General features: G+C 46.8%; 1 protein-coding gene across 2 annotated transcripts; it reads left to right on the top strand.

Moving 5' to 3' along the window:
- Positions 1-14,840: 14,840 nt before the first annotated feature.
- Positions 14,841-23,294, top strand: LOC123135692 (GRIP1-associated protein 1). 2 transcript variants are annotated; one of them, XR_006466135.1, is made up of 8 exons: positions 14,841-15,183; positions 15,275-15,350; positions 15,686-15,744; positions 15,836-16,396; positions 18,100-18,353; positions 22,392-22,595; positions 22,678-22,823; positions 22,916-23,294. XR_006466135.1 is itself a non-coding variant. In XM_044554869.1 (8 exons), exons 1-8 carry the CDS (start codon positions 14,905-14,907, stop codon positions 22,977-22,979), a joined length of 1,635 nt encoding a protein of 544 aa, XP_044410804.1. In that variant the 5' UTR covers positions 14,842-14,904; the 3' UTR covers positions 22,980-23,294. The 2 variants fall into 2 exon arrangements, 1 of the variants encoding a protein (XP_044410804.1); XM_044554869.1 differs by having other exon boundaries at positions 14,842-15,183; positions 22,686-22,823.
- Positions 23,295-24,212: the final 918 nt, after the last annotated feature.

Below are 24,212 nucleotides of genomic sequence, written 5' to 3'. Positions count from 1 at the left end.
AATCAATCCATAGTCACCAAGAAACTCATGATGAATTGCATCGGGCACATTATAATGTCCTTTTCCCAGCATGTTTGATAATCTTCAGCCTCATATTGTTATCTATACAATCTTGTCCCTCCTAGCTAGTTCTTGGCGTTAAACAAAAGATGAGGTTGCACTATTGTTTTTTTGTCGAAAAGAAGGATAACCCGCGGCCTCTACAACGAGGGATGAATAGATCCATCTTTATTGTGTTACTAAATAGAGTGACAGAATAAATAAAAGGATCAACCCAAAGCCACATTCCTGGCGATCTATGTCACTACACCTACAAGCTTGATAATGTGCTCTGACCGCACCAATTCACACCATCTAATCTGCTGGCCTCACGAGGCCGCCCTGCGGTGAGCCGAGAGCACGAACAGGTCTAGCCAGTCCACAACACGCACTGCATGCGCACACTCTTCGATCCGCCAACGTCATCTTTCACCATCCCATCTTTACGGGGATCATCACATTGACCTTGGTTGTGCTATTAATTGTGCATGATATCCCAACATATTCTATTGAAACGCCTAGTGAGTCACATTGGAGCAAGATACATTTACGGTCTGTGTACATGTGCAAGAAATTTACACTTATCATAGTTGTATCTTATTTGTGGACGAACGAATAAAATCGGACATGGCGAAATTGGGATTTTGGACGTGCTACTATGTGTTTTAATCATGTTTGTGATGACCTATATTTGTTCCGATCATAGGCTAGCAATCTATATCAATGGCGTGCATCCCAGATTACAAATCCTGTTTCTTCTGCATGGCGTAAGAATATTCTAGTGTGTTTGTGATGGTAATCCTCCTCCATGCCTATTATTCGGGTCTGGGTGCATCGATCAGGCATAGTATGCTTGATGTCCCTGTTCATTCAACATGTTTGGTAACCTTTTATGATTCATCAACCTTTTGCATCAAGGAAGGTCGCACGAGAAAGTGGATCGGGAGCCGTCCGAGTCGCTCCTTAAAAAGTGGATCTCCAATCTGTTACGTCTGTCAGAATCAGATAACAGCGACGTTTTTACACGGGCTGTGATCGGAACCAGTGCGTACCGACCTACGTACGTACCGCGCGCACACTCTATAAAACCATCCCATGGATCCACCGATATCGAAGCCAGTGCCAACGGCAACATATGCCGGAAGCCAGTACCGCGCGCGCTCGCCACATCGTTCACATCTCACACACAATGCCATCGTCACCGCCCGCCGGCGGCGGCGGCACAACGAAGCCGTCGATCCAAGAAAAAGACACGGACGTACCACGTGTCGGTGTTCTGGTTCACGCCGGTCCCGCTGCCGGAGAGGGACTGGGCGGAGCTGCACCCGGACCTGATCTCCTGCATCCTCCACAAGCTCGACCAGGCAGAGCTCCTGCTCGGCGGCGTGGCCGGCGTGTGCCGCTCCTGGCGGCGGGCCGCCCTGCCGCTTAGCCAGGGCCAGTGCGAGGCCTTCCTGACCAACCTCGTCGACGATGATATTCTCCTCTTGCTCGCCAAGCAGTAAGATTTCTTCCTTCTTTCTTTCCCTAATTAATTGCCGCGCTTGGATGCGGTGTATTGCAATATGGAGGTGTAAAATTTACAGATGTATTATACCGGTCAAGACTGTTTTCCGGCCGGAAACGATACCGACCGCCGGAGGCCTGTATTTTTTACAAGTGTATTATAAAGAAACACGGTAATCCAAACAGGGTTCCCAAACCTTCCGAAAGTCTGCCCCCCATTGTTAGATTTTTTTTATAGTTTGGTTAGATTAACTAGGGAGAATACAATGCATCTTCATTTATTTCTCTTTGATTAATTGCATTCTTAATTATTTATTTGTCATATATTGCAGGGCACCTGCGCTAAAGTGCCTCCATCTTCATAGGGGCTATGTCTCGGATGAAGGATTTGCGATGGTGATTAAGATGTTACCTCTACTTGAGGAGCTCGAGATTTCGAAATGTCCCCAAATATATAGTAGGGAGGCATATGAACTTGTCGCTACAGCATGCCCACTGCCATGCTGATTATGCGATAACATTTGCGGCTCCAAGGATGCGCAAACTACGTTCCTTGGATGTTGTCGGTTGTACCTTCGGTAGGGAAGTTCTGGTAGCTATCCTAGACAATTGCCATGACCTACAGAACCTTAACATGGCAGTGTGCAACCCTATTGCCATTGATAACCTACCAGAGAATCTTGCCTGGATGAGCATGGATGACCATGATCGGTGCTCGAGCAACTATTACGATGACTATACTGGTTGTAATTACTGCTATCCTTACAAGCGTAGGTGTGGATACTATCGGCCCTTATCATTTCCGCAGTACGAAGACGATTCCTCTGATGATTACTGCTACTACCTTGGTGACAGTGATGATGTTGATGATGCCGTTCTCGAAGAGTATGAGAAGATCCTTGACATCAAGAGCATGCGTAGGTACTTAAGTTTGAGAGCATGCCGTTCTCGAAGGGTGTATATATGTCAATAATGTTTCAATGCCCCCTCTCAAATGTGTGCAAACTCGCTCAATAATACACATCTAATTTTTTTTCTACATCTTTTGTTCCATTTCACTCAAAGAAAGTTTAAGTGCTTGTCAAGTGAATGTGCCAAATTGTGTTCTTTATTTTCTAATCCCTTTACCTTATGACTGAAACATTTGTCATCTTCTCCCGGTGCAAGACCTTCCTACCCCTAGCACAAGCAGATTGTGAACTCACATTTACATCAAACTGTGAAATCGCACACAACAAAGAGAGGCTCGTTTGGCTTGCTTAGCCAACATTTGGTAATGCTAAAACTGATGCACCACAAAATTCTGCATAGACTCGTTCAGTTTGCTGCCAATGACCCGTAAATGGCGCCCCATAGAAGTACAAAATGCCAATTCTCAACTTGTTACCTTTTTAGGGCAAAACCAAACAGGTCAGAAAAAACTTACCCATGCATGCCTATGTAGAGCTTGGCCAATGCCTTACCGTGGACAGCTGCCTTGGGACTCTCTATAGGCCGTTAGAGCATGGTTAATAGTATAGCCAAGTGCGGCTATATGATGTTGCCATGTCATATACAGTTACCACTTATAGTCACTCATACGATAATGTTAGCTATAAGGTATAAAAATACTACCTTTTTTCATCTTCTCTCTATCTCTTTCTTCATATGTATTGCATTTGCCTAGGAGTAAGCATACAGCTAAACTCTTGCATGAGGTCCCACTCCCACCATTTTATCATGTCAAAGTGGCCTGTATGCAGGCTATATGCTAATTATTGTACTTGCTCTTATAACACAATAGATAGTTCAACATTTTAGATGGGCCGTGATCAGGCCAGCAAAACGACCTACGTACCGCTAGCTCGCCACGTTGTTCACATCGCAACCGTGATGTCGTCGTCATCGCGGCCGGGGGGGGGGGGGGGTGGCGACACCACGAAGCCGTCGATCCAAGAAAAAAATCACGAACGTTCCACATGTCGGTGTTCAAGTTCATGCACGTGTCGTTGCCAGAGAGGGACTGAGCGGAGATGCACCCAGACCTGGTCTCCTGCGTCCTCCATAGGCTAGACCAGGCCGAGCTCCTGCTCGGCGGCGTGGCCGGCGTGTGCAGCTCCCGGCGACGAGCCACTCGGGAGGAGCCGGAGCTGTGGCGCCACATCAACCTGCACGGTCGCCTGTGGCTCGTCCCGCCGTTCCACCCCAAGGTGACCCTCGGCGCCATGGTGCGGTCCGCCCTGCGGCTCATCGCAGTCAGTGCGAGACCTCCCTGACTGACCTCGTCAATGATGATATCCTCCTCGTGGTCGCCAAGCAGTTTGATTTCGTTCCTTCTTCTCTTTTGTTGAACAATTAACTATTATCCTCAAACCTTGCATGTGTATTGTTTAATTGGAGGAGAATACACACGGTTTTATTTGAAGGGTAACGTTTCCTAACTAATTGTGGAGTTTTGCTTCGCTGCAGCCATATATAAGTTCATGAATTTCGATGCGAATTAAAGATGAAGATATTTTTTCGCGAATATGCAAAACTTGTGTATCATTTCATTGATGAAAGGAGAAGAATGAGTAAAGTGGAGTACACATGACACGAATGCATGCAGGCATGAACATAGTGCCCGGAGCAAAGATACAAGGGATGCTCGGCCCGAACAGAGGATACATAATAGGTAAACCTATCAAACCCGAGCCAAGAGCGGCGATGCCAAACTAACGAGAATTTCAACATCGCCCGAGCCAAAATTAGAGACACCGCGAGCGAGCAATAGTGCCTTCAAGAAGGAAGACGACGCCGTGACGCCGTCACTATCCGCGGGGGGGGGGGGGGGGGGGGGGGGGGGGGTCCCCTGACTCCAAAGAGGGGCGCAACTGAAGGCCTTGGCAGCGCCTCCAAGATTAGAAATTACCCTTTCAATAAAAAATATTAGATTGTTCTGATCTATTGTTTGAGCGTTGTTAGAATAGGGATTACACTGTTGATCATGAATTTATGAGAATGCCTTTTTAAGTAGCTTTAAATTCATGTAAATTTTTAAGGGGGTGTACGAAGCAGAACTCCCGATTGCATACCTAATTATTAGTCAAATCATTATCTTATGTCATGCTACCTTTCTGGGCACCTTCTCTTAAAAATCTTTCAGGGCACCTTCTCTTAAAAAACTTCATCTTGGCAGGTGGCAACTCCCTACCCAAGGACGTGTGAAGCTGAACATCGATGGATCTTTCTGTGAGGAATTGGGTGAGGTGGGCGCATGCATGGTCCCAAGAGACAGCAACGACGCCATCATCTTGTCCGTGTGTAGAAGTTTGCACAACTGCGCCGGGCCTCTACATCCTGAGCTCTTGGCTTGTTTGGAGGGTCTGAATTGTGCGATGCAATGGTCACAGCCGCTGATTGATGTGGAGATGGACTGCCTTGCTGCGGTAGAATCAATCCGGGCATAGACGGAGGACAGGTCTCAGAACGTGATTATGATTAGGCATTAAGTGGAGTCAAGGTAATTCTAGGCGAAAGGGATAGCTCTATTGCTCGTATTAGCCGGCACCAAAATGATGCCAGTCATAGATTAGCTTCGTTTTGCTTCGATCTGGCTCTGTTAATGTACCACAAACCACAACCATGGTTTTCAATTCCAAAGTCAGAAAAATTTCAACACCAACCGAAATCACCGAAACTCTGTGAATTTTGGTGATTTAATTTTGCATTTCAGCCAAATGACCAACATGTTCAGTTGAATTCAATTAAAATTTTGAAATTTTATAAAACTATTTTAAATATATTTTTAGTTCTTGTGCAATACTGAAATTGCTGAAATATTTTGGCAGAAACGTTATTATTTAAGTGTGAATTTCAGTGAATTTCATCGAAATCTCATCGAAAGTGAAAACCATGGCAACAACTATGTTTGGAGGATCTCGCTCCAGCTTTAGCAATGAAATCGCTTTTAACCACGCAAAAAAGAAGAAGAGTGCACCCCCCACATGGTTCTGACTGCGTGAAACACAGCAAGCAGAGACACCCAACACGGTAGTCCAAACTATTCCAGTTTTGTCAACAAGGACACGTTTGCTCTACACGCAACAGGTCTTTGACGGAATTCAAATCCAAGCACCTATTCAACTCGCGGACGGGCTTGACCACAAAAGCATCAATATGCACCAAATCAGTGATCGCCCTGATTGCATCATGGCAAATATGGCTGGAACGAAACGCATGCACATTCAGAGGAAAAACGCCAAGTGTGAGCCACACCACCAAGGCCTGCCGCGGCGACATGGAACAATCGAGGATTGCAGGGGCAAAATGTATAGAGCACCCTTTCGGGGATGTGCCGTGAGGAGTTGCGCACAAGATCGTTAGCCAGCATAGGGATGGTACTAGGCTGGCTGTAACTTTTACCTCTCTTTCACTCCCGCGATCACTTGATCAACATTGTTTTGTCGCTCTCTATCTACTAAATCAATGAAATGCCAGCTATAGCCGGATCTTTAAAAAAAAAACTGCAGGCAGCGGTATCTTCTTCTCCCAAGGCAACCACAAAAACAAATGCTCTCAGGTAAGCAGATGCTCCTGAAGCACAAACACAATGCTCTCAGGTAAACAAACGCACAAATAAAATTGGGCTGGAAGGAAAACGCATGACAAACTGGGTCTGCCCGTAGACCTCATCGCATGACCTCGCACAACGAACCACGGTGCTCGTCGCGATGCAAGGCAGCAGCAAGATGCCGTTACAGCATACAAAGAGTTCAAATCTAACAACAACAACAACTACTACTACCACCATTGGTAATCAGCCTCATCCATCCAGCAACACGCACAGGCATGGCATGCATACATACATTTACATGGAGCAGCAGCGACCACCAGATGACTTGTTCTTAGTTAACAGGCTTCCACTCATCAACCATCTTGGGCTGCTGTTACTTCTCACAGGCTGATGCTGTACTCCTTTGGGCATAGGATGGCCCGGGCCCTGGCCGCGACCGTGATATTTCCGCTGCAAAACACGCAGTACAAATTCAAAAGTGAGACGAGCGGCAGGAATCAATGATACGAGCTGTTTCCTAACAAGCAGGAGCTATGAATGACCAAAGATGGATGGTCAGACCGGCTGCTCATTGGGGTGCTGTTTCTCCTCATCTTCCTCGACCTCCATCTCACAATTGAGAGGCAAGAACCGGTTAAACCCACGGATGAGCTCGGGGTATCCGTGTAACACTTCTTCATTGCGCTGGCTGTTAGACAATGTAAATGTGTACGTACGTGATGATGTATAAACCACGTACGCGTGTAGTATGGGTTGCGTGTGTTGTACTCTAGGTAGTTTAGGTTGGTTAGGATTGATCTCTATCTTGTATAGATCTTAGCTTGAGGATCAATCCACCAACAACCTGAACTACCGACCTTGTACCGATGATCTATAAATAACACGCAACGCGTCCCTGCTAAAGCATACGCTTCAACCAATTTTACATGGTATTCAGAGCCTAACCTCTAAGCACATCCCAAACCCTAGCCATGGCCTCAAGCTCCACCGCCGCCGCCGCTGCACCAGCCCTCATTCCCATCGCCGAACGCCTCCATCGCTCCAACTTCCTAGTGTGGCGTGCCCAAGCCATTGCTGCCATCCGCGGCGCTCAGCTCGTCGCCTACATCAACCCCGACAGAGAAGAGCCGGCGCCCAAGCTCATGGACAAGGAGGGCAAGCCAACAGATGCGCCCAATCCGGCGTACGAGATCGCCAGGGCAGGATTCCCAGGTTTTGAGTTTTCTGTTCAATTCAATCTCACCTCCTGTGATGATCCAGATCGCCCACTGCACCACGACCTCAGCAGCACGGACTGCCATCACGGAGATGTTCATCTCCCAAACCCAGGCGCACGTGGTGAACACGAGGATCGCCCTGTCAAACACCAAGAAGGGCACCTCCACTATCGCCGAGTACATCGGCCGCATGAAGGCGCTCGGAGATGAGCTAGCTTCTGTTGGGAAGCCCCTCACCGACGATGACATGGTGTCATACATACTCGCCGGCCTCGACTTCGACTACATGGGCTTCGTCTCCTCCCTGTGTGCCAGGGCCGAGCCGATCAAGGTGAACGAGCTCTACTCCCTCCTCGTCGGCTTCGAGAACAAGCTCGCCATGTTTGATGGCGGGCATCAATCCTCTCACTCCTCCGCCAACGCCGTCTCCCGTGGTGGTGGCCGTGGCGTACGAGGGGGTGGACGTGGAGGTGGCCGCAGAGGTGGAGGCGGCGGCCGCGGGCAAGGCCGTGGAGGTCGCGGCCAAGGAGGAGGCCGCAACGATCTCCCTGAGGTCTTTTGTCAGATCTGCTCCAAGCCCAACCATGTTGCTATGGAGTGCTACCGCCGCTTCGACATCGCGTTCACCAAGGAGAAAAGCGCAGCGGCTGTCAACACCAACACCAGCTCCTACGGGGTCGACACCAACTGGTACGTCGACACAGGGGCCACAGATCACATCACCAGTGAGCTTGACAAGCTCACCATGAGGGAGAAGTACTCCGGCCAGGATCAAGTGAACATGCCCAATGGCGCAGGTATGAAAATTAGCCATGTTGGTCAAGCCTATATTCATACCCCCACTCGCAATCTTCATCTTAAAGACATATTGCATGTTCCTAAAGCAACCAAGAACTTGATCTCTGCTCATCGATTATCTCATGACAATCATGCCTTTCTTGAAACTCATCCACACTATTTCTTTGTCAAGGACAAGGCAACGAAGAAAACCCTCCTGCAAGGCAGATGTAGGGGTGGCCTCTATCCCCTTTCATCTGCACCTTTGAGCTCGGGCAGGCAGGCGTTTGGTGCCACCAAGGTCTCTCCATCAAGGTGGCACAGCCGATTAGGTCACCCTTCATCAACAATCGTTCAGCATGTTCTTAGGAAAAATAAAATTTCCTTTTCAAATAGTGAGTTGAATAAAGAGAGTATATGTGATGCTTGCCGAAAAGGCAAAAGTCACCAACTCCACTATCCAAATTCCAGTAGTGTTTCCAATGCTCCTTTAGAGCTAGTTTTTTTTTCTGATGTATGGGGGCCTGCCCGAGATTCTATTAATAGAAAGAATTATTATGTGAGTTTCATTGACGATTTCAGCAAGTTCACTTGGATTTACATCCTTAAACATAAGTCTGAAGTGTTCAAAATATTTCATGAATTCCAAGCTCTTGTTGATCGACGCTTTAATCGTAAAATCATCACCATGCAAACAGATTGGGGTGGTGAGTACGAGCGTCTAAACTCCTTCTTTCGGCAAATTGGCATCACTCATCACGTCTCCTGCCCTCACGCGCACCAGCAAAATGGGCCGGCCGAAAGAAAACATCGGCATCTTGTGGAAGTAGGACTTTCACTATTAGCACATGCCTCCATGCCCTTGAAATTTTGGGATGAGGCTTTCATAGCTGCCACCTACCTTATCAACAGAACTTCCAGTAAGGTGATAAATCTTGAAACACCTCTCGAACGATTGTTCCAGGAAAAACCAAACTATCATGCTCTCCGCACCTTTGGGTGCGCTTGTTGGCCTAATCTCCGCCCATTCAATTCTAAGAAGCTTGAATTCCGCTCCAAACGTTGTGTTTTTCTTGGTTATAGCAATCTTCATAAAGGGTTCAAGTGTTTGGATGTAGCTGCCGGACGGGTTTATATATCTCGTGACGTCGTGTTTCACGAAACCTTGTTTCCTTTTGCCTCACTAAACCCCAATGCCGGTGCTCTCCTTAGGTCCGAAGTTCTTCTTCTTCCTGAAAATTCTGTCACCAATGAGCCTCTTGATCATGGGGATGAAATTAGTGCTAATTCATCGGTTAATTTTCATGCAAATCCTGCCATAAACCTTGGAGGAAATCCTGTTGTGCGTCATGATTTTATGCAGCAACAGCCTGACGCGGAACACGAGGAGGATCCAGGCGCTGGCAGCGACAGTTCTGCAGGCGGCGATCCCGAGAAAAATCTCTCGACCGTCGCGCCTGCAGGTGGGGACAGCGACCGGTCCACGCGCTCTCCCATGCGCGACAGCGACCGGCCCACGCGCACGCCTCCGCCTGCTGACACTGACTGCGGGCCCGCTGGGAGTAGCCCCACAGCGCACTCCGGATCAGGCGGGTCCAAGGGCGGTACGGCGGCCCCTCCGAGCCGCCAGGTGGCGGCCTCTGCACCGCGCATTGACGCAGGGGAACGGCGGGCCCCCGACAGCATCTCTGGGTCTGCCGCGTCTGCTGCTGATTCTGTCGAGATCCGCCTCGGATCGGGCGCGCCTGCTGATCCTGTCGAGATCCGTCTCGGATCGGGTGCCCCTGGCTCCTCTGCGACAGATCCGGTGGGATTTTCTGCGCCAGCTGCGGGATCATCTGCGTCAACCGTTGCCGCACCGGAACAAAATCGACGTACGCGCTCTCAGCATGGTATTGCAAAACCCAAAGTACGTACAGATGGTACGGTCAGGTATGGTAAAACTAAGTTTGCTGGTCTTACTACTACAGAAGAACCACATAGTCTACATGAAGCCTTTGCAAGTAAACAATGGAAAAATGCAATGGATGAGGAATATAGTGCATTAATCAAAAACAAAACTTGGCACCTAGCTCCTTCGGCCAAGGGAAGAAATATTATTGATTGCAAATGGGTTTATAGAGTTAAAAGAAAGGCTACCGGAGAAATAGATAGATACAAAGCCATGCTAGTTGCAAAAGGTTTTAAACAAAGATATGACATTGACTACGAGGACACTTTCAGTCCAGTTGTTAAAGCTGCTACTGTCAGACTTGTTCTATCTATTGCAGTATCAAAAGGTTGGAGTCTTCGTCAGTTGGATGTGCAGAATGCGTTCCTTCATGGCGTTCTAGAGGAAGAAGTGTATATGAGACAACCTCCTGGGTATGAGGTGAAAAACAAGCAACACTATGTATGTAAGCTTGATAAGTCCTTGTATGGGTTGAAACAAGCACCTAGAGCATGGTATTCTAGGTTAAGTGAAAAACTTCAAAAGCTTGGCTTCAGACCATCAAAGGCCGACACGTCATTATTCTTTTATAGCAAAGGCAAGATCACCATCTTTATGCTTGTGTATGTTGATGACATTATTGTGGCTAGCTCTTCACAGGAGGGAACTACGGCATTGTTGGAAGATCTCAGAAGGGATTTTGCCTTAAAAGATCTCGGTGACTTGCACTATTTCTTGGGAATAGAGGTGAAGAGGTCAAGGATGGTATACTTCTAACTCAAAAAAAATATGTATCAGATGTACTAAAACGTGCTGGTATGATGAATTGCAAAGTGTCAAATATGCCTCTGTCCACATCCGAAAAGCTCTCTAAGGAAAATGGTGAAATCTTGGGAGCTCATGATTCTACAAATTACAGAAGTGTGGTAGGTGCATTGCAGTACTTGACTTTGACAAGGCCTGATATATCCTTCTCTGTCAATAAAGTATGTCAATTCTTGCACTCTCCTACCCTTGAACACTGGACTGCAGTAAAAAGAATTCTTAGATATCTCAGAGGAACCATGAGTACTGGACTGAAATTTTCCAAGTCAAGTTCTACGTTGGTAAGTGCCTTTTCAGATGCAGATTGGGCAGGATGTCCAGATGACAGAAGGTCCACAGGTGGCTTTGCTGTTTTCTTTGGACCCAACTTGATATCTTGGAGTGCACGCAAACAAGCAACAGTATCAAGGTCTAGTACTGAGGCAGAATACAAGGCGTTAGCAAATGCCACAGCTGAAATTATATGGGTTCAAACTCTGCTAAAAGAGTTAGGTGTGACACATTCACCAGTTGCATGTCTTTGGTGTGATAATATTGGTGCCACTTACCTTTCAGCAAACCCAGTATTTCATGCAAGGACGAAACATATTGAAGTGGATTATCACTTTGTGAGAGAAAGAGTAGCCAAGAAGCTACTGGACATCCGTTTCATTCCCACCAATGATCAAGTTGCAGATGGCTTCACCAAAGCCCTATCATGGCGTAAATTGGAAGATTTCAAGAGCAATCTCAACTTGGTAAGTTATGATTGAGGGGGAGTGTTAGACAATGTAAATGTGTACGTATGTGGTGATGTATAAACCACGTACGCGTGTAGTATGGGTTGCGTGTGTTGTACTCTAGGTAGTTTAGGTTGGTTAGGATTGATCTCTATCTTGTATAGATCTTAGCTTGAGGATCAATCCACCAACAACCTGAACTATCGACCTTGTACCGATGATCTATAAATAACACGCAGCGCGTCCCTGCTAAGGCATACGCTTCAACCAATTTTACACTGGCCACATCGCTCACATCATCATCCCTGCAAAACCAACAGGATTCAACTACAATCCATCGCGGCTCGGCAAATTGTTGCAAATATGCTACTGCTCTTGCATCACCAACCTCGAGTTCACGATATTGGATATGCATCGAACAAACTTCTCATGCCTCCCAGGTTGGTCTGCGAAGCTGGCCTTCACGCCGCTGGCGAACTGCGCCCAGTTCCCACTTGACATATAAACCCGGCCGTTGGAACTCATGCCATGGGGAACCACCAGCTCCGCCGGTGCAGCGGATGCGAAGGAGGCTTGTATGACTGCCTCCCCTTGGCCACCGTTCAGAAACAAGGGGATCGAACCGAGGATACCGAAATCGGACTGGCAACAGGTCAAAATTGACAAGAATAAAAGAGTATAAACTTGGATGAGAAAAATAGAAAATAAAACATAGCAAAACCAGTTGTTCTAAAGTGCTTCATGCTTTTTTTGTATGAATGGCCAAAGATGATCAGACCGGCTGCTCCTTGAGGTACTGTCCTCGATCTGATGATAGTTAATTAGGGAAGAACTTGTTAACCGATGGATGAGCTTGGGTTGTCCTTCTAACACGGCCTTTATTGAGCTGGCTGCAAAATCAATTCTGCAAAAGTAGCAGGATTCAACTTCAGTCGATCACAACACAAAAACAGGAAGAATCGGTAAATTGTTGTTAATGCTACTGCTTATGTATGACATATATACGTCCAGTTCTTGAAATTGCGTAGGAACCAGAGGAACAGCTTGAGCTTGACAGGTTGGTCCGCCAAGCTGTCCTTCACATCGCTGACGTATTGCGTCCAGTTACCACTAGACAACACAGAACGCCGGTCTTGGGTAGTAACCAGCCTGCGGCAGTGCAGTTGTTCCGCAGGCTCGTGTGACAAGCTCCTCTCGGTCACCCTACACAACCAAGGTCCAAGGGGATCAAACGGGGAACACCTTGAAGAATAGAAAGACAATAAAATCAGACTGGCAACAGCTTGTAATCATCAGTATTCACCAGAATAAAAATATATCAGCTTGCGCAAGAAAATTAGAAGAAAGAACACCCCCAGAAAACCACAGGTGCAAAGTGCATTATGCTTCTTTGCATAACGATATCTAGAAAAAACTGTGCTTGCTGCTTGCTTACTCTGTACAACAAGATATGTCTAGAGATACGATATATCACGAACATTGACTCTCTCCGTCTTCTTTTCACCCGCCTCCTCCAAAAACTCCAACCTTGCGCTCTTCTCTTCCTCCCGAAGAAGACTCACCTGTCACCTCCGGCTTCAAGCAGCGAGAGAGAGAGACAGGCGGAGCAACCGCCATGGTGAGAGATTTTTTTTATGGGCAAGAAGGACCAGAAAGTTGTCCTCGGACAGCGGCGCCGACGTGGACAAGGCGCTCGAATCGAGGCTGCCGACAAGCGATCGGAAAGGGATGGGATCCCTTTGAATTGCTGTTCGAAGCCATGCTCCCCCTATGAGTTGTTTACTTCATTTATGATCTCTAACTACTTTATTACGCAGACTTATGATTCAGTTCAGTTGGGTCAGATTAATCTGCTGCTATATATGCTACTAAAAAAATGCATGGTGCCATTAAAAAAAATGCATGTTACATTTAAAAACTGTTCATATTTTTTAAATATGTTTGTGACATTTTAAAAAAAGTTTATACAATGTACAAAATTATTGACATAGTTAAAACACTTTTTTGTATCATTCAAGAAAATGTTTAACACGTAACTGAAAAAATGTTGAAAAACATGTTTTTAAAATGAGGATGGCACAATGGTATGATATTTCGGGGAACAGAAAACGACAAGGAATTTTGGAAATTATGCAGAGGCCGCTGTGTTAAAATCGGGTTTACATTGGGTATAACTCGGCCTATAGCTGGCCAAATGGGCCGTTTTTTCGGGCCCGCCCGTGAGCACGCGCGGCACGGCCAGGCACGGCACGCGGCACGCCCTGGGCCGTGCCTGGGCCTGGAGGCTGAGCACGCGGGCCGGCACGGCACGGCCCGATTACGTTTTTTTATTTTTTTTATACATCTATATATGGCCCAATATATAAAAATAGGCTAAAAATGCTCAATGCGACAAATAACAGGCTGAAAATATGCGGCCCACCGTGCTAAACGGACCAATGTGCCGGCCTGTTTACTAACTGGGCCGTGCCTGGGCCTGGGGGCGCAGCACGCGGGCCGGCACGGCACGACCCGTATAGTGATCGTGCCTTGGCGGGCCGTGCCGAGCCAGGCACGATTACGATGGGCCGGGCCGTGCCGTGCCAGGCCGGCCCGTTTGGCCAGGTATAACTCGGCCATCGAATGTAACGTGCCATCGACCGCACGCGGGCAGTCTGTCCTAACAGCCCGCCTGCCTTGACATACGTCCGTCCCGTCCCCCCCGTCCCCCCCCCCCCCCCCCCCCCCCCCCCCCTCCTCTCAAGAGAGAGGGTCAAGGACAATGGTTCAACCGCTAGGGTCAATATAATCGTTTCAAATGGTAGTATTTTTTGAGGGAATTACACTGGTAGTTTTTTTTCTATTTTTTCGCGGATAAATTACACATGGCAGTTGAAATATTTTTTACAACATATTATTAAATGAAAGAGAGAACATACAAAAGATGATAGTTAGATGATCCACGGATGTTGTAAAAGCCTTCTAAAATGTCAGCATCAACTTGTAAACTCATGGCTTTATAGAAAAGAGTGCAGTGAAATCTAACTTTATTTGTACTTGTAAGTGAAAACAACAGATCTTCCCTAAATAATATAACTAGATAGTACTCCCTCCGTTCCATATTATTTATCGCTGATTTAGTACAACTTTATACTAAATCCGGGACAAGTAATATGGAACGGAGAGAGTATATACCATTAGTAATACTAATATTTTCACTGTGTTTTTTTTACAGTTTTTTCGACAAACATTATACAGTACAGCATCTGGAGTTGATTTGGTGGGCTGAAAGGAATGTTAAAGCCCACCAAAGAAGCACTCTTCTTCTGCGGTCCTGAACTGAATGGCAGCTGCGGGCCGTCATCTTCACCCTCACTCATGGCCGACGGCGACGGTGACGGCGGCGGAGAGGGCGGCGGGAGTGCCGAGTGGCAGCCCATCTACGACCGGGTCCAGGCGCAGGCCGAGGCTCTCGCCGCCGACCGCGCGCGGCTGGAGGCGGCCAGCAAGGTCCAGCGCGAGTCGTGGGAGGCGGCGCGGAGGCTTCAGCGGAGCGTGGAGGAGCTGCAAGCGGCGGCGCGGGAGAAGGACGCCGAGGTCGGCAGGTTGCGAGCAGAAGCCGCCGACGCTACCAAGAAGCTGCAGGAAGTGCGCGAGGTGATTCAATCGATAATTGCTGTCTCCCTCCCCCATTCCTCTCTGGGTTTCGATCTCTCCTGATGCTAGCTGGTGTTGCTGCGGAAGGAAGGCGGATGCGGGCAGGAGGATGAGGTGGGAGGCGGCCTACGTGGATCTGATTCTCGGTGCTAACCAGAAGCTCGCCGGTGAGAAACCCTCGCTTCTTGTGTTAATCCCTGTTGTTCATGTCAGGATATTTCACGAGATGGAAATCTTGCACATTTCCGCACTTGTCGCTTCAGTAGTACTCCTACATCATTAGATTTCTTAGGGATTTTCTTCCCTTTTCTCCAGTTTCTGCCTGTTTATGCGCCGCCCAAGTGCTGATTTTTGTTGGGCAGCGCCGAAGTGTCGATTTTTATTGGGCAGCGCCGAAAAGAAACTGTTAACTTGATGAACTGAATACCAATTTTTTCCTTTTGTTTTCTTAGCACCAATTTATGTTGTTACTGATAGCCATTGCCTTCTGCATTCAATGTAGAACTCAGAGATGTCGACATGGAGGATTCCAGAATTTGTGCAGAAACCCCCAACTCTAAGGTACTGCCCCCCTGAGCTGCATAGCTCAAAACATGCAGCCAAGCTTGCACATCTCGTTGATTAACACGATTGTTGTTTTGTGTAACCAAAGGCAAGACTCAGTCAGAACACTGTGGATCAGGCATGTGTTGCAAGTGATTTAAGCACGGAGCTAAGAAAACTAAAGCAAGCTTACGAGACTCTGAGCTCAAAGAAGGACCAGGAAGTTTCTGCATTATTCTCAGAAAAAGAACTTGCACGTAACCAGTTGGTTGTAATGCAAAAAGCCTATGATGCGCTTCTTAGGAACAAGAACGGGGAGGCAGCACAAACTACTGAAGCAGCTCAGAAGCTTCAGCGGAGTGTAGATGATCTTAAAGTGTCGGCCCAAAAGAAGGACGAGGAGATTAGCAGATTGCGAGCAGAAGCTGTTGCTGCCGAAAAGAAGCTACTGATAGCTCAAAAGCTTCAGCAGAGTGTGGATGATCTTAAGGCGGCGGCCCAAAAGAAGGATGATGAGATTGACAGATTGCGAGCAGAAGCTGTTGCTGCAGAAAAGAAGCTACGGGAAATGCAATCCTTGGTCCAGGAGAAAGATGATGAAATCCAAACAATTAATGATGGGCAAGATGAAACTAATCAGAAGCGCAGGCGTGTCTCCTCGACTTCAAATGTAAGTATTACGTTTGCAATTGTGTGGCTGGGCTCACACAGTGAACCTTGTTTCCTTTGTTTATTTATTTAGTGGCCTGACTTTCCATAAACATACAGTCAATGGACAATGCCATGTCTAGTTTGCTAAGTAAATCTGCTTGATCAATCATAACATTGATCAATTTTTTAAATCCAAATTTACTGTTTGCAAGTTAATTGATGACCTCGTGCTGTGTGATCATAGCGTTTTGCTAATATGCATAGATAAACAGACTTGTTTTCCTTTACACCAAGAATCATATAATAATCCTGGGTAATGATATATGACTTAAATTACTTGTACCGACCAACTCACCGAAAAGCCTAAGCTGATGGGGAGAGGTGGTACAATACACTTTGACAATATGCATCCAAAATAATTGAAAGGATGCTTGCACGATTTGTCTTCTGTTGAGAGGCTACACATCAGCTCCAGGCTATTCTTGGCTATCAGATCTGATCCTAGAGCGAGAATGAAGTAGTCAACCCTCATAATCGTATGTATGGCTTGCCGCATGGACCATTTTTCTTACCGTTAGATGCCCCCCTCCCACACACACACACACGAAAAGACACAAACACGGACACACACATAGATGATTTCGTCCTTCCCCTAAATTATCCTCCATTTTCAAAAATGTTCCTTGCCTGTCCGACTCACTCATGGTGACTGTGGTAGGGCTAGATTAGAGGAAAGTGAGCGACCCGCAGGGGAAAAGATAAGGCAGCCTTGTATTGAATCAGGCACTCGTTCATTAGGCTAATAACACGTGAAGGGGCATAAAATTTCCACAGAGAGGGCAAGCTTCAGTTACTGCATATTGCATAGTGGAGATGCTTTCAGCGTTGTGATCAGAGTGCTGTTCGTCAACCGCCCTACTGCTACAACAAATTTATGACGGGGCCCATTTTGAGAGCAGAAAAATAGCTATTAATGCTTGCTAGTGGGGTTTGTCTATATAGGATATATAATAAATTTGTTTAATGACCATGCCTTGCCATTTGTGTATAGTCAATGGAGAGGCATTGTTATGTCCAGTTCACTAAGTAAACCTTCTTGATTAAATGTGATTTTAATCCAGATTCCCTACTTGGCAAGAATGGCCTCATGTTGTCTGATCATGAGGTAAGTATCTCTTGTGCATCGATAAAAAGTCTTGTTTCTCTTTGTAATCAATAATCATAATTTCCTGGGTGTTCTTTAGGCACCCCCCCCCCCCCCCCCCCCCCGCCCGGCGGTTGAAATATGATCGTAATCACCCAAATTCTTGATAGGCTGTCCACTTGAATTGTCTTCTTTCCAAAGGCTACATATCAGGTGCTAATTACGTTTGCAATTTTTCTACCCTTATCCCCTCCTTCACTCCCTCCCCCACTTGTGTATTTTGTGCTTCCTCCATATGCACCCACCCATGTAAAAAGAAAAAGATCCTCACCTGTCTCTCAACTCACTCTTGGCGGATGTGAGGGTGTTAGCCACCGGCTCACATGGTACCAAATTTCTAGGGTAGGGTCTCTCATCTTGTTGCAGTACCACCAACTTGAGTTTTGATTTCCAGGATCTGCTTATTCAACACTACCTTTGAAATGATTCAGACTTTGTTTTTTATAATGTTTTCCATTTATTGGTCTCTTATGAGTTATTTTTGTGGGCTTTAACTAACCAATCTATTTTCTAATTAGGATGATGAGCAGAGTGAAAGTGTTGAGGATGATGATGTTCAGAGTGGAAGTGATGAGGATGGTGACGAGCAGAGTGAAAGTGATGAGCAGAGTAGAAGTGATGACAATTGTGATGAGCAGAGTAGAAGTGATGATGATGATTTGCAGAGTAGAAGCAATAATCAAGTTCAAAAGCCTCTCTTGAAGCCCAAGAGAAAGAGAGATGCTTGTAATGCCCAGGTCGCCAACAGCAATAATCAAAGTAAAATTTGTCAGTAAGTACTCAACTTCTGCTGCAAAGTTTACTTTTTATAATGTGGTTTGCAGAGTGTGTACTCCCTCCAATACCTTTGAAAGACCCAACTCCATTTTTTAGTTAAATTCAGACTGTTGGCCCACCCCAATGAATTCTATCGTACGTAGAACTTTCTCTCTCCTTGGAGAGGTGAAACAATCAGGTAGTAATTTAAGTCAGATGATCTAACGAAATTAATTTAACTCCACCTATGTTGTATCAACATAGCCGGTACCATGCTTGGGTAAAGGGGGAGGGTTGTGATAGGCTTGGCGAGCCAATGTAAAAACTCAGCCACTCTTATGGAGATGAAACTCAAAAAGATTTTTCGTTGGGGCGTAACCCTCTCAGCGACGCCCCACATCGGAACCCGGGTGTGGTGTCAAATGGGCAAGGGTTGGGCCGTCACCCGCCTGGTGGCGCGTTGTATCTTGATCTGGATACGGTGGCAAGTGAGTGAGTATCGGGTCGTCGCTTCCTTGGCACGCTACATTGGCGCCCGGATGTAGTGGAAAATGAGCAAGGGTTTTTGCATTTGACTCGACAAGTGCGAAAGGTAAGGAAGCTAGCCGAGTCTAGGAGGATTTGCTTAGGTAGCTGGAACGTAGGGTCTCTGTTAGGGAAGATTCGGGAGCTAGTTGATGCAGCGGTGAGGAGAGGTGTTGATATCATTTGCGTCCAAGAAACCAAATGGAGAGGACAGAAGACGAAGGAGGTGGAGGGTACCAGCTTCAAGTTGTGTTACACGGGGATGACTGCAAACAGAAATGGCGTAGGCATCTTGAGCAACAAGAGCCTCGAGTATGGAGTGGTAGACGTCAAGAGACGTGGGGACCGGATTATCCTGGTCAAGCTGGTAGTTGGGGACTTAGTTCTCAATGTTATCAGTGTGTATGCCCCGCAAGTATGCCATAATGAGAACACCAAGAGGGAGTTCTGGGAAGGCCTGGAAGACATGGTTAGGAGTGTACCGATTGGCGAGAAGCTCTTCATAGGAGGAGACCTCAATGGCCACGTGGATACATCTAACACAGGTTTTGAAGGAGTGCATGAGGGCTTTGGCTATGGGATCAGGAATCAAGAAGGAGAAGATGTCTTAAGCTTTGTTCTAGCCTACGACATGATTGTAGCTAACACCCTCTTTAGAAAGAGAGAATCACATCTGGTGACTTTTAGTAGTGGCCAACACTCTAGCCAGATTGATTTCATCCTCTCGAGAAGAGAAGATAGGCGTGCGTGCCTAGATTGTAAGGTGATACTTGGAGAGTGTTGTACCTTAGCATAAGTTGGTGGTTGTTGACTTCCGCTTTTGGATTCATGCCCAGCGGGATAAGCGTGCCAAAGTCGCTAGAACGAAGTGGGGGAAGCTCAAGGGGGAGGTAGCTCGTGCGTTCAAGGAGAGGGTCATTAAGGAGGGCCCTTGGGAGGAAGGAGGGGATGCGGACAATGTGTGGATGAAGATGATGACTTGCATTTGTAAGGTGGCCTCGGAGGAGTTTGGAGTGTCCAGGGGAAGGAGAAGCGGAGATAAGGATACCTGGTGGTGGAATGATGATGTCCAGAAGGCGATTAAAGAGAAGAAAGATTGCTTCAGACGCCTATACCTGGATAGGAGTGCAGACAACATAGAGGAGTACAGAATGGCGAAGAAGGCGGCAAAGCGAGCTGTCAGTGAAGCAAGGGGTCGGGCATATGAGGACCTCTACCAACGGTTAGGCACGAAGGAAGGCGAGAGGGACATCTATAAGATGGCCAAGATCCGAGAGAGGAAAACGAGGGATATTGGCCAAGTCAAATGCATCAAGGGCGGAGCAGACCAACTCCTGGTGAAGGACGAGGAGATTACACATAGATGGCGGGAGTACTTCGACAAGCTGTTCAATGGGGAGAATGAGAGTTCTACCATTGAACTGGACGACCCCTTTGATGAGACCAACATGTGTTTTGTGCGGCAAATCCAGGAGTCTGAGGTCAAGGAGGCTTTAAAAAGGATGAAAGGAGGCAAGCGATGGGCCCTGATTGTATCCCCATTGAGGTGTGGAAAGGCCTTGGGGTCATAGCGATAGCATGGCTAACCAAGCTTTTCAACCTAATTTTCGGGCAAACAAGATGTCAGAAGAATGAAGACGGAGTATATTAGTACCAATCTTCAAGAACAAGGGGGATATGTAGAGTTGTACTAATTACCATGGAATTAAGCTGATGAGCCATGCAATGAAGCTATGGGAGAGAGTCATTGAGCATCGCTTAAGAAGAATGACAAGCGTGACCAAAAATCAGTTTGGTTTCATGCCTGGGAGGTCGACTATGGAAGCCATTTTCTTGGTACGACAACTTATGGAGAGATACAGGGAGCAAAAGAAGAACTTGCATATGGTGTTCATTGACTTGGAGAAGGCCTATGATAAGATACCGCGGAATGTCATGTGGTGGGCCTTGGAGAAACACAAAGTCCCAACAAAGTACATTACCCTCATCAAGGACATGTATGATAATGTCGTGACAAGTGTTCGAACAAGTGATGTCGACACTGATGACTTCCCAATTAAGATAGTACTGCATCAGGGGTCAACATTGAGCCCTTATGTTTTTGCCTTGGTGATGGATGAGATCACAAGGGATATACAAGGAGATATCCCATGGTGTATGCTCTTTGAGGACAATGTGGTGCTAGTTGACGATAGTCGGATGGGGGTAAATAGGAAGTTAGAGTTATGGAGACAAACCTTGGAATCGAAAGGGTTTAGGCTTAGTAGAACTAAAACTGAGTACATGATGTGCGGTTTCGGTACTACTAGGTGTGAGGAGGAGGAGGTTAGCCTTGATGGGCAGGTGGTGCCTCAGAAGGACACCTTTCGATATTTGGGATCAATGCTGCAGGAGGATGGGGGTATTGATGAAGATGTGAACCATCGAATCGAAGCCGGATGGATGAAGTGGCGCCAAGCTTCTGGCATTCTCTGTGAACAAGAAAGAGCCACAAAAGCTAAAAGGCAAGTTCTACAGGACGGCGGTTCGACCTGCAGTGTTGTATGGCGCTGAGTGTTGGCCGACTAAAAGGCGACATGTTCAATAGTTAGGTGTGGCGAAGATGCGTATGTTGAGATGGAAGTGTGGCCACACGAGGAAGGATCGAGTCCGGAATGATGATATATGAGATAGAGTTGGGGTAGCACCAATTGAAGAGAAGCTTGTCCAACATCGTCTGAGATGGTTTGGGCATATTCAGCGCAGGCTTCCAGAAGCTCCAGTGCATAGCGGACGGCTAAAGCATGCGGAGAATGTCAAGAGAGGGCCGGGTAGATCGAATTTGAGATGGGAGGAGTCCGTTAAGAGACATGAAGGATTGGAGTATCACCAAAGAACTAGCTATGAACAGGGGTGCGTGGAAGCTTGCTATCCATGTGCCAGAGCCATGAGTTGGTCGCGAGATCTTATGGGTTTCACCTCTAGCCTACACCAACTTGTTTGGGACTAAAGGCTTTGTTGTTGTTGTTGTTGAGCTAACGAAATTAATTACATCGGTTCACATTTTTGAGGAGGTGTGTGTGGGAGGGTGGAGGGGGGGGGGTAGAGATTGAATTCTGTTGGTCACTTTTGAATCCAGATTTTTTTTAGTTGTATCAGAGCTAAAACCCAATTGGGAAAAGTACTTACAAACAGAGATGGTCGAGTGACCACATTATTGTCAATAGATAGTCTGATGTTTGTGGCAGAAGTAATGAATACATGTTTCACGATATCTTGTCAATCGAGGAGATAACTGTGTACCCTGTTACAGAAAGTAAGCAAACAGGCAACAGCAAGTGTTTTCTATATATCGTTAATACAAAAAACAGAACACGCTTTAAAGCAACTGTTCTTTCTGGGTTCTTCTTTCTGATTTTCTCATGCAAGCAGCAGTTGACTTGTCGCATTTTGAGTTTTTGACAAATAAATTCTGTTGTCTTGTTGTAAATCTGATCAAATGTCCTTGTTTTTTGATGTTTTCCTATGTTTGATCGCCTTGTTTGTGAAGATCGATCCCAAGAAAGCACTACTTGAATAGGATGGCTCCAAAGCCGCTGCGCTCACGAAAGCTGTGTATTGTCAATGGCAAGCGTTGTCTGGAGGGTACCGGCCACTGGGGCAATTACGTCAGGCTTGTGAACGACAGCTTGGCAGACCAACCTGACAAGCACAAGGAGTTTGTCAATTTCTTGCGCATTTTCAGGACCTATAGGTCGGTGATGCATGGGCAGTAGCATCTACAGCACCGATTCTTTCTGTTTTGAGTTATGATGGATTAAAGGTGATCCTTTTAGTTTTGCAGAATTCGTTATTCGGCCAGTGCCATGGAAAAGGCATTAGAAGGACACCCCCAGCTGATCCGCCAGTTTAACCAGTTCTTGCCTAACAATTGTCAGATCACGGTCAAGGAGGAGGGGGGCAGCACCCCAATGAGCAGCCGGTCTGATCCTCTTTAGCCATTCATAACTTCCGCTTGTGAGGATCAGCTAGCTTGTTTCTGTTTTGAATTAGTTTGTATTGCATGTTTTGCAGTGAAAATATCAGTGCCGTGGCTGGGCTCGTGAAGCTGAAGGAGGGTGGCAGCCCAAGGGTCTGATCCTCTTTAATTAGGAGGAACAAGTCATCTGACGATCGTTGGTTGCCACTTCTTGTAGATGGATGTTTATGCTATGCCATGCCTGTTCTTGCTCTGTCTAGACATAGATGGTAGCTGCTGGATGAACTACCAGAACATCCGATGCAAGCGGCGCCATGCATGAACTACGTATATTCTTTTTTTTTTTGTTAGTTAGCATGGCTCCTCCACTGATTTTGCTGAAGGTGTTCATTGTTCTCGAGTTTACTAAATTGGATTATAGGGTCTGGCGAGGTTTGTCAGCAGATCCAGTTTGTTCCTGTGTTGTGTTTCCCACTATAGTTTGTTTGTGCATTTAGCCGAGAGCATCTTGTTTTGATCCCTCAGCTCATGGTGATAACAGACAGGATGCTTGAGAAGTAAGCATGATCCGTCAAAGTCAAGCACGACGGATGGAGTCGTGGTCGCACTGCCGCTCTCAGAGAATCTGAGATGCTTCTGTGGGCCATTCATTTCTTCTGTAGATAAAAGATCAATGATTCAATCCATCCCCGGTCAAAAGAGAGCAGTCTACGGTGCAAGATTCACTCCATCATTTTCTGAAGAAAAACAAAGAGAGGAGGACTACTGAAGCAACGCAAATGCTTTGCAACAATTACGTATGTTGCATCACAAATGCAGGAAAACTACGGAATTGTTTGATCCTACATATTTTTGTGAAAATGTGATCGTGCATTGCGTTCTCACCACATTGTGAAGATCCAGTTGTACTTTATCTTTCGAGTAACTTGTTGTCCCGCTAACAATATTTTAGAGAAGTCCATTTTTCAACCCTATGTGTAAGTTTCAGCCCTCAACCCCGAAACCAGTTATTGCGCACCCTCCAACTTTCCATCTCGTTCAAGACTCAACCCTCAGCTTGGCCTAAGCCAGTTTTCGCCAACAAGGGTGGTTTTGACCGAGTTGACCTCAGAAAGGGCATCCTCGTCAGGTCGCCGACTCAAGCCGCCAATGCGGGCTTTCCTTCCTCCCTATCTTCCTCACCACCGTAGACTATCCTTCCTCAACCAGCTGTTGTTGCAGCCACCACCCCTGACGGCAACGACTCTACTTGCCGTCTCTCGTCGGCAAACGGTGGCGCTACACCGGCGTCGTGCCAACCGTCTCCTCCCCCGCCAGTCCCTCATCTCCCCTCCTTTCCTCGCCCACCCCCCATCTCTCATCCCGCTATTGGTTGCATATCCCCCCGAGCTC

The sequence above is a fragment of the Triticum aestivum genome, chromosome 6B (genome assembly GCF_018294505.1).
Source record: "Triticum aestivum cultivar Chinese Spring chromosome 6B, IWGSC CS RefSeq v2.1, whole genome shotgun sequence".
NCBI lineage: Eukaryota > Viridiplantae > Streptophyta > Magnoliopsida > Poales > Poaceae > Triticum > Triticum aestivum.
This window is presented reverse-complemented; position numbering and strand designations above follow the sequence as displayed.

Excerpts from the sequence above, each read along its gene's own strand:
- LOC123135692 (XM_044554869.1), top strand. The coding sequence starts at position 14,905 with ATGGCCGACGGCGACGGTGACGGCGGCGGAGAGGGCGGCGGGAGTGCC. Across the intron at positions 18,354-22,391 it reads AATCAAAGTAAAATTTGTCA|ATCGATCCCAAGAAAGCACT; the intron begins GTAAGTACTCAA and ends TTGTTTGTGAAG. Across the intron at positions 22,596-22,685 it reads CGCATTTTCAGGACCTATAG|AATTCGTTATTCGGCCAGTG; the intron begins GTCGGTGATGCA and ends TTAGTTTTGCAG.